The sequence below is a fragment of the Oncorhynchus gorbuscha genome, linkage group LG03 (genome assembly GCF_021184085.1).
Source record: "Oncorhynchus gorbuscha isolate QuinsamMale2020 ecotype Even-year linkage group LG03, OgorEven_v1.0, whole genome shotgun sequence".
Lineage (NCBI taxonomy): Eukaryota > Metazoa > Chordata > Actinopteri > Salmoniformes > Salmonidae > Oncorhynchus > Oncorhynchus gorbuscha.
In genome coordinates this window covers 71,805,303-71,815,649 of record NC_060175.1, presented here as the reverse complement: position 1 = coordinate 71,815,649, position 10,347 = coordinate 71,805,303, and the positions used below count along the sequence as shown (strand labels likewise).

The window sequence follows — 10,347 nt, the reverse complement described above, 5'->3', positions numbered from 1 at the left end:
TGTGTGTGTGTGTGTGTGTGTGTGTGTGTGTGTGTGTGTGTGTGTGTGTGTGTGTGTGTGTGTGTGTGTGTGTGTGTGTGTGAGTAAGCCTGTGTGTGTGTATTTTTGTGAATGCGTGCCTGTGTGTCAGTGTATGAAATTAAATTACACATAGCCTGTGCGAATCCTCACTTGAATCTGATTGTGTTGTAATGCTCCTATCTAAATTCAGTGGTTGACTGGTAGAGATAAGTGTGGAGCGCGTTATGAGGGATGGAAGTGGAAGGCTACTGCTTTAAGTGGCCATGGGAGTGAATGGATTGGGAGATAGGATCTTAAGGGAACCACCTGGGTCCTCATCAGTCTTCATCAGACTATAGTACTACCAGGTAGAAGCAGAATACACTGCAAGAGATGACTTACTCTCTGGGCTTTGTGGATGTTCCTCCCAAACCTAAACAACAGCAGTTCAAAACGGACTATAATTGTAGAAGGCCGTGCAGGGATCTTTCCTAGTATGTACCATAATTGACTTTAACAAGGCAGCTTGATGTTCAAACTCTTCTGCTACATTTGCATTGTTCACTAATCGTTGTATCGGACATTCAGCAGGGAAGGAGAGTCTGTCTGACTCAGCTGGGTGTGAGGTTATTGACCAGATACCAACAGTGTTGTTCCTGTTGGAATTGCATTGTGGGGGATGAGGTGAAATATAGTGCCTCAAGCCAGGAAGTAGAGATACAATTTCACCTTCATGGAGCAACCTTGTTCATCTTAGTATTTATTTTCTGGGAAATATGTAAAGAACCACCTATGATCTAAAGTTGATTGAGCCGGCCTGGAATTCCAGATGAGCAGGGGACTATTCCATTGATTCCAATGCGCCAGGCAAGCTCAATCAAGTGCAGCTGAAGTATTGGAATGAAAGCAAATACTATCTGAATCCAGGTCTGGATGAGAGCTTCTGCTGAATGATCGTAATGTCAAGTAGACCACGTCTGAAATGGCCCCTTATTCCCTGTATAGTGCAGACTTTGTATAGCGCCTCCCTACCACTGAGGAAGTACAGTTCCCGCTCAGCTCAGTCAAAACTGTTCGCTGCTCTGGCTCCCCAATGGTGGAACAAACTCCCTCACGACGCCAGGACAGCGGAGTCAATCACCACCTTCCGGAGACACCTGAAACCCCACCTCTTTAAGGAATACCTAGGATAGGATAAAGTAATCCTTCTCACCCCCCCTTCCCCCTTAAAATATTTAGATGCACTATTGTAAAGTGGTTGTTCCACTGGATGTCATAAGGTGAATGCACCAATTTGTAAGTCGCTCTGGATAAGAGCGTCTGCTAAATGACTTAAATGTAAATGTAAATGTAAACTCTGGTCAAAAGTAGTGCACTACACAATAGGGTGCCATTTGAGACTCTCACCTTGTTGTCTCTGCAGGCCAGTTGGCGGTGGGCACGTGTGAGATCGTGACGCTCAACAGAGACAGCAGCGTGCCCAGGCGGACCATCGACCGCCAGACTGCCCGCTGTGCCTGCAGGAGAGGCCAGATCGCTGGCACCACGCGAGCCAGGCCTGCCTGCGTTGACGGTGAGTGTGAACAACCGTAGTTTACTTAAGCTGTCTCTAGGGTGGAAGAATTCAGGTAATGTCCCCAGATTTACCAATAATCCTGGTTGGAGGCGTCTAGGAATTCCTGCTTATTCCCTCCTAATTGTAGGAATCTTCCAGTTGGTATTTCTGGAAATGTGGGGAATTTTTGCAAGCCTCGCCGTTATCTCTCTATGATCATCTTCATGCAACCTAGAGGTCAACCACACGACAACCACACGGTCAACCACACAACAGGCCGTATCTGGCATAACGTGTGCCTGTCTGGTACCACGCTGTCTTTGTAATACTGTCTCTTCAGACAGCTCCACATAACGCTCCAGCAACGCTGCTTAACTAAAAGAGAACAGTGGCAGCAAATGGATTATTACTGGCTGCCCATCGCAGCTCTCGCTGACGTTAATAGCCAGTCCATTAAATACAGACCGGTTGCGCACTGGCTGCCACTATGGAGAACGGGAACGCTTTCTGTCGTCACAGAGATGAAGTGAAGACTAGTTGATTTGTGTCGAGGCGGGGTTGGGGAACTTTGCCTGTAAAATGTTTTTTTTTCAGGATGTGGTTGGTATGGTGTTGGAAATATAGACGATTTGGAGATGGAACGCTGGCATATTTGACGGTTATATGGGGTCAGGTCTGCAGACGGATTTGTGTCAGTTTCTCTTTCTATATATTTCTACAACACACTCTCTCTCTCCATTTCTCCTATACAATTCAGACCTCTCTCTCTCTCTCTCTCTCTCTCCTATACAATCCGTACCAGTCTCTCTCCTGCCCCCTCCCTCCCTCCCCACTCTCTCTCTCCCCGCTCTCTCTCTCTCTCTCTCTCTCTCTCTCTCTCTCTCTCTCTCTCTCTCTCTCTCTCTCTCTCTCTCTCTCTCTCTCTCTCTCTCTCTCTGTGGTCCTGGCTGGCAGGATCTGCTAGGGGACAGATGGCCACATGAGCTCTTAAGGCAGGAACAGTTGCAGGAGAGAGCTGGCCCATAGGACCTTCAGAAGCTGATAACCCTGGGCCAGCATCCAGCCTGTCTGGGGGTTGGGGGGGCCGTGAAAACAGAGAGAATGACAGGAAGGCCACCCAGGTGTCAGTCACAGCTTTCCACTCTGTAGTGCCCTATGGGCCGTGTTCTGTAGGGCACAGCGTTCTGAAACGTTTTGCAACTGGAAAAGAAAATGAATGTTTCCTATTTAGACGAGTTCAGGTAGTGCCTACCCGTTTCACTGTGTTTCAAAAAGTTTTCTCCCTTATTGGACACAACCCAGCTGTTTCAGTCTGTCTTCTAGCCAGGCTGTGCTTAGTGCTCTGTTGGTCTCTCCGCACAAATCAGCCAACTTTGCAAACTCAGCTTTATTTCTTTAGCCCCTCAGCAATTGGGTTTAGCTGTTACATGATATACTCACAACTATGTTTACGAATGACTGATCAATCTATGCTTTGTTACGGCTGACGGCGCTGACGATCCAATTCGCAGAGGGAAATTGCAGTGTCAGGGGCAGGATAGCTAGACTTTTGCAGCTGTTGAAGGAATCACGGAGGAATTGAAAGGGAATTTGAAATGTTTTTCTCCTTAAAGCGTTTTTGATCCGTTCCCATTCAAAATATGATATTAGAAAACAGTTGGTGTTCAGGCAGCCAGAGATCCTTTTTTGCAGTGTCCTCTTACTGTGTGCGTGCGTGTGTGCGTGCGTGTGTGCATGCGTGTGTGCATGCGTGCGCGCGTGCACGTGTCTGTGCACGTGCATACATAGTCCCATGGAAAGACAGACCTATACAGGGCTGCGATATCCGACTCGAAGGAACAACATGATACAAGCAATTATTGAAAACCTCAACAAGGGGTTATCCTTTAGCGTCACAATGTCACAATAGGAGGGACACAAACTCCTTTACTCTCATTGTGGACATTTGCCACTGCAGCCCCTCTGTCTCTCACTCTCTTTCAATTCGCCCCCCAACCACCGTAAACCCTGAGGGGCCAGAAAGGGACGACAGCTCATGCCAGGTCCTGAGAGGACCGATAACCTTTGAGAGAGCTTGAACACACACACACACACACACACACACACACACACACACACACACACACACACACACACACACACACACACACACACACACACACACACACACACACACACACACACACACACACACACACACACACACACACACACACACACACACACACACACACACACACACACACACACACAGTGAGGAACAATCAGTGTTGATCAGCGTCAACAAAGCCTAATGCTAATTCAATGTCGTCCGGACAGATTATATAGAGAACACAAAAGAGTGACCGTCATCATGGTGACACCATCTAGTGTCTAGACAGATGACTTTCAAAGAATCTAATCAAGAGCCACTGATTGTGAAGAAGCTATTTCTCTCTCTCTCTCTCACATTCGCTCTCTCTCTCTCTCTCTCGCCTTCTCTCTATCTCGCTCCCTCCCTCCCTCCCCCTCGCTCTCAAAATTAAAAACAATTCAATTTAAGGGCTTTATTGGCATATGTTAACATTGCCAAAGCAAGTGAAGTAGATAATAAACAAAAGTGAAACAAACAATGAAAAAAAACAGTAAATATTACACTCACAAAAGTTCCCAAAGAATAAAGACATTTCAAATGTCATATTATGTGCAAATAGTTCAAGTACAAAAGCAAAAATAAATCTCTCTCAATTCAATAAACTTAATTGACATGGCAAGTTAAATTACTTAATTGTCTAAGTACAAATATAACAACGACCTATTAGTAGTGGCTTTGTTATTAACGTTAAGCGTAACTACAACAGCAATAGTAATGAGAATAATAATAAGTAGAATTAATTTTAGTAGGCTTTTATAGATACAAATTCTTTGCAATGAATGATCATTTTGGGAAATAAATATTATCCTACGTTTGAGTATCTGTCACAGTGTAAAAGGAAATGCAGCTCTGTCTCCACCTCTCCCCAGGAACAGAGTAAGCACAAAGTGGGCAAGCCAGGCTGGCTTGTGACGACCGGTCTCTATGGCCAGGCTGTGCTCACTGAGTCTGAACATAGTCAGTGTTTTCCGCAGTTTTCTATCAGTCACAGTGGTCACTGTGTGCTGTCTGTTTAGAGCCAAATAGGATTGAAGTTTATTTAGATTTTTGTTTGTGGTGTCTTTCCAATCAGGCTCTTCTCTTGTTTCATCTCTTGACATTGTAGGGCTGTGTGATAAAATGTTTTGGGGTCGCTTGTTCTTAGATGGATGTCAAATTGTATGGCTATTTTTTTTTTTGAATAGGGAAGGGAGTATTGGCCCAATTCTGCTCTTACATACGTTATTTTGATTTGTTTTTTGTCCCATTTGGTAAATTCATTATCGGAATATTTTTGAGCCAGATCCTAATTGGAATTTCAATTTTAATGAGACTCGAAATTGAGCTCGAGTGCATCCTGTTCCCATTGATCCTCCTTGAGATGTTTCTACAACTTGATTGGAGTCCACTTGTGGTAAATTCAATTGATTGGACATGATTTGGAAAGGCACACACCTGTCTATATAAGGTCCCACAGTTGACACTGCATGTCAGAGCAAAAACCAAGCCATGAGGTTGAAAGGAATTATCCATAGAGCTCCGTGACAGAATTATGTCGAGGCACAGATCTGGGGAAGGGTACCAAACCATTTATGCAACATTTAAGATCCCCCAAGAAAACAGTGACCTCCATCATTCTTAAATGGAAGAAGTTTAGAACCACCAAGACTCTTCCCAGAGCTGGCCGCCTGGCCAAACTGAGCAATCGGGGGAGAAGGGCCTTGTTCAGGGAGGAACCAAGAACCCGATGGTCACAGGTCCTCTATGGAGATGGGAGACTCTTCCAGAAGGACAACCATTTCTGTAGCATTCCACCAATCAGGCCATTATGGTATAATGACCAGACGTAAGCTACTCATCGGTAAACACATATGACAGCCCACTTGAAGTTTGCCAAAAGGCACCTAAAGACTCTCAGACCATGAGAAACAAGATTCTCTCATCTGATGAAATCAAGATTGAACTATTTGGCCTGAATGCCAAGCATCACGTCTGGAGGAAACCTGACATCCTGAAGCATGGTTTTGGTAGCATCATGCTGGAGGGATGTTTTTCAGCGGCAGGGACTGGGAGACTAGTCAGGATCGAGCGAAAGATGAACTGCACAAAGTACAGAGAGATCCTTGATGAAAACCTGCTCAGGACCTCAGACTGGAGGGAAGGTTCACCTTCCAACAGGACAACGACCCTAATCACACAGCTAAGACAACGCAGGAGTGGCTTGGGGACAAGTCTCTGAATGTCCTTGAGTGGCCCAGTCAGAGCCCTGACTTGAACCCGATCAAACATCTCTGAGAGATCTGAAAATAGATGTGCAGTGACGCTCCCCATCCAACCTGACAGAGCTTGAGAGGATCTGCAGAGAAGAATGGAACAAACTCTCCAAATACAGGGGTGCCAAGCTTGTAGTGTCACACCCAAGACTCAAGGCTCAAATCGCTGCCACAGGTGCTTCAACAAAGTACTGAGTAAAGGGTCTGAATACTTCAACTTTTTTATATGTTATAAATTTGCCAAAAAATGTAAACTGTTTTTGCTTTTCATTATGAGGTATTGTGTGTAGATTGATGAGGAAAATGTAATACATTCTAGAATAAGGCTGTAGCTTAACAAAATGTGGAAAAAGTCAAGGGCTCTGAAAATGTTTCACTCTCTTTCCCTCTCTCATTGAAGACCATTTTGGTATGGCTTGTCATTGGTTGTTGAAACATAGTCCGTGACAAAGCACTAGCATCTACCGATTAGCATAGTGAACTAATATACAGTGAACTGTATATCTGTATAGCACGTTTGACAGTGTCACTACCCATCAAGCCATTTGTGTTAAAATGCACTTGAAATAAAGTGTGACTTTAAAAGGTTGATGACAGTAGCTAATTCAACCTAGGTTCTAACTCTCACCCCCCCCTTCTCTCTTTCTCTCTCTCTTTCTCTTCCCTTCTCTTTGTCCCCTCAGCACGCATCGTGAGGGGCAGACAGTGGTGTGAGATGGCGCCCTGCTTGGAGGGGGAGGTGTGTGGCCTCCTCTTCAACCGCTCTGGCTGGACCTGTACCAAAGGCAGTGGCCGTATCAAGACAGTCACGGTAAGATGTAATCTCACAGAGCCATGTATGGAATCATATTGAAACATACAACTGCCATTAGCTTTGGAACAGGGATTGAGAGAGGGGGCATTTATAAGCTTTTAAATTGTGCTGTCAACATCCTTTGTAAATGTCTAGTAAATATGATACACCAAGTGAGAGAGTTTGTGTGTGTGTCTGCCTGCCTGCCTGCTTTGCATGCCTGTGTACATGGAGAGATCCAGTGCTGTCCTCATTGTCAGGTACGTAGGGTGAAAGGTCATCCAGTGACTGCATCATGTCCGCTAGTTTTCAGTGTGTGTATTATTGTCTGTCTGGGAGGTGCAGGCAGCTGCTACACATTTCAATCTCATCGCTACATCATCTGGGTTTGACAGTTTGCTGTTTGTCATTGGCTAAAAATGCAGATTATACATACAGTATGTTTTGTCCATTAGCTGTTGAAGGACCCGATTTGTGAATGTAATATTATTGTGTATTGATGATGATGCCTTGGATGAAGAGCAGAGCCACTGACTGACAGACCACAATACGGAGGAAGAATGCTCAAGATGGATGCAAATGAGAAATACACGTAACGAGGGCTGAACAGACTAGGATGGAGAGGGACGAGAGAGCTAGGCAGAGAGAGCAGGAGTGACACAGGCTACAGTTGGGCGTGCAGCCAAGCAAAGTGTGTGTGTGTGGCAGGTGGGTGTGTCGGCTGTCACATACATTCCCCCCTGCACCTGCAACCCTTTCTAAATGTAGCCATTGGACAAGTTATTATTGGACAAGCTCTTTGTGTGTATTGTATAATATTTGATGACACTAATTAGAATAATGCTAACTATACATATGTTATTTTAGACTTTTATTCTTACTGTAAGTAGTGTTATTTCATTTAAGGGAGAATATAAGAATAGATGCTGGTGGAAATGTGTTTTGGGATGTCGTAAGGGGTAGAGGAAGTTGCAGTCATGCATTTTGGATGAAATTGCTAGCACTCTACAAACAGCACACACAGGAGGACCCAATGGGTCATAGAGACTTGCATCACATTTAGCACATTTTTGTTCTTCGGCCAACCGTTCCCTCTGCCTCATGTTGTTAGCCAGCACTAAATGCTTGTTGACACTAAGGACCCATTTCCCGGAACCTGAACTAATAAGCACTCTCAATAAGGATTACCCATTGAGCTTGTTTTTCCGTAAAGCCAGTAGATTTCCTTCGGGTCCAGGAAACGAGCCATATTTTGACAAGCCTAATGCATTAAAAAGTGTTGCTGTTGAATCTTGGACTTTGATTAATCTGATTAATCTGACCAACTACAATACGTCGAACCATTTCGTAAAACATGGTTTAACCAGCATGCCTCGTTTCTTAATGCCCAAAGTTGCTTTGATATCCCCTGCTCAGAATTGGAGCCGACAGACTTCCGACGAGCTCAAAGGCAAAAGCCCCTGGATTTCCCTTTGGATTTCATACAGGCTGTTGTTGATACTCCACTACGTCGATTGTAAATGTATTGATTTCGTCTCCAGTTGTATACGGAGTAACTAATCATTATCTGTAAATATATGCTTGAATCAGCACACGGAGAGGAGAGGAATAGTGTGTGGAAACAGGAAAGAGAAATAGAAGTGGAAGTATGGATAGATGGAAGAAACAAATGTAGAAAGAAAGATTACAAAGAATGAAAGAAAGACTGTTGAAATAATTTCAATATGATTCCGCTATTGTTCCCTCTTCTCATTGGCTCCATTTTAAGAGCCAGTGCTGTGGATTTCATGACTTCATCCACAGTAACTGATGTGTCCCTGGGCACAGCACCCTGTAAGAATAAATAAAGTGACTTCTCTGGTGCTGCCACACTCTATAAATTCATACATTTGTTCCTTTTCTTTTCTCCTCGGCGTATGTTTACCCCTCTTGTTCCTGTCAGAGACCCTCTCTGAACACACTCTTTTCCCTTGTCACTTAAAGCACTTTCCGTCCATTTCCCATTTCAACTTCTGTCATTGCCTACTCTTTGAACTGTCATTTTTGTTTTAATCAGCTCCTTTTTCCTCTGCAGACTGTCGGCTGTAAAAGTAGCAGACCTGGGATATATTGAGTACTGTTGAGGCGTAACATCTAGGTAGAATGTCTATGGATGCTCTCGAAAATGGGGTTTGTTCATTTCTATCTGCAATGGTCTGGATTGTGTTGAGTAGGAAAGGATTGCTCACCTCGAACTGGACAAAGATTTTTGCTTAAACAAGTCGGACTTGAAGGTCCAAATCCCTGTCATTCGCATGAAGAAGAGATGCCGATAGAGGGGACGTAATCATTTGTCGGCGAGTAGGTAACCTGCCTCTACCATCCGTCTTATTGGCCAATGTGCAATCATTGGAGAACAACTGGATGCGCTCCGTTCAAGACTATCCTACAAACAGGACATTAAACTGTAATGTCTTATATTTCACCAAGTCGTGGCTGAACGATGACATGGATATATATAGTTGGCTGGGTTTTCCGTGCATCAGCAAGACAGAACAGCTGCCTCCGGTAAGACAAGGTGTGGCGATCTGTGTATCTTTGTCGAGCTGGTGAGGGAAATCTAATATTTAGGAAGTCTTGATGTTACGCTCGCCTGAGGTAGAGTATGATAAGCTGTAGACCACACTAATTACCAAGAGAATTTTAATCTATATTTTTCGTAGCTGTCTATTTACCACCACAAACCAATGTTGGCATTAAGACCACACTCAATGCCGCCATAAGCAAACAGGAAAATGCTCATCCAGAGGCGGTGCTCCTAGTGGCCAGGGACTTTAATGCAGGGACACTTAAATCCCTTTTACCTAATTTCTGCCAGCATGTCACATGTGCAACCAGAGGGGAAAAAAACTCTAGACCACCTTTACTTCTACTACACCAGATCCGACACTCGTCGGTTGTGGCTGGGCCTGCAAACTATTACAGACTACAAAGGGAAGCCCAGCCGCGAGCTGCCCAGTGGCACGAGCCTTCCAGACAAGCTAAATTACTTATGCATGCTTTGAGGCAAGCAACACTGAAGCATGCATGAGAGTGCCAGCTATTCCGTACGACTGTTTGATCACGCTCTCCATAGCCGATGTGTGTAAAACCTTTAAACAGGTCAACATTCACAAGGCTGCAGGGCCAGACGGATTACCAGAATTTGTACTCAGAGCATGCGAGAACCAACTGGCAAGTGTCTTCACTGACATTTTCAAACTCCTTGACCGAGTGTGTAATACCTACATGTTTCAAACAGACCACCATAGTCCCTGTGCCCAAGAACACCAAAGTAACCTGCCTAAATGACCACTGACCCGTAGCACTCACGTCTGTAGCCATGAAGAGCTTTGAAAGGCTGGTCTTGACTCACATCAACACCATCATCCCAGAAACCCTAGACCCACTCCAATTCGCTTACCGCCCCAACAGATCAATAGATGACACAATCTCTATTGCACTCCACACTGCCCTTTCCCACCTGGACAAAATGAACACCTATGTGTGAATGCTATTCATTGAATAAAGCTCAGCGTTCAACACCATAGTGCCCTCAAAGCTCATCAATAAGCTAAGGACCCTGGGACTAAAC

The 10,347-nt window shown here is 44.6% G+C and overlaps 1 protein-coding gene across 2 annotated transcripts in view; it reads left to right on the top strand.

The window, feature by feature from the left end:
• The window catches only part of tafa5l (TAFA chemokine like family member 5, like), a 39,845-nt gene that overhangs the window by 11,190 nt on the left and 18,308 nt on the right, over window positions 1-10,347 (top strand). For both annotated transcript variants that reach the window (XM_046336817.1, XM_046336812.1), the window contains exons 2-3: window positions 1,424-1,573; window positions 6,625-6,752. In XM_046336817.1, coding sequence (XP_046192773.1) covers window positions 1,424-1,573; window positions 6,625-6,752 — 278 coding nt within the window. The remainder of the gene's footprint in view (window positions 1-1,423; window positions 1,574-6,624; window positions 6,753-10,347) is intronic.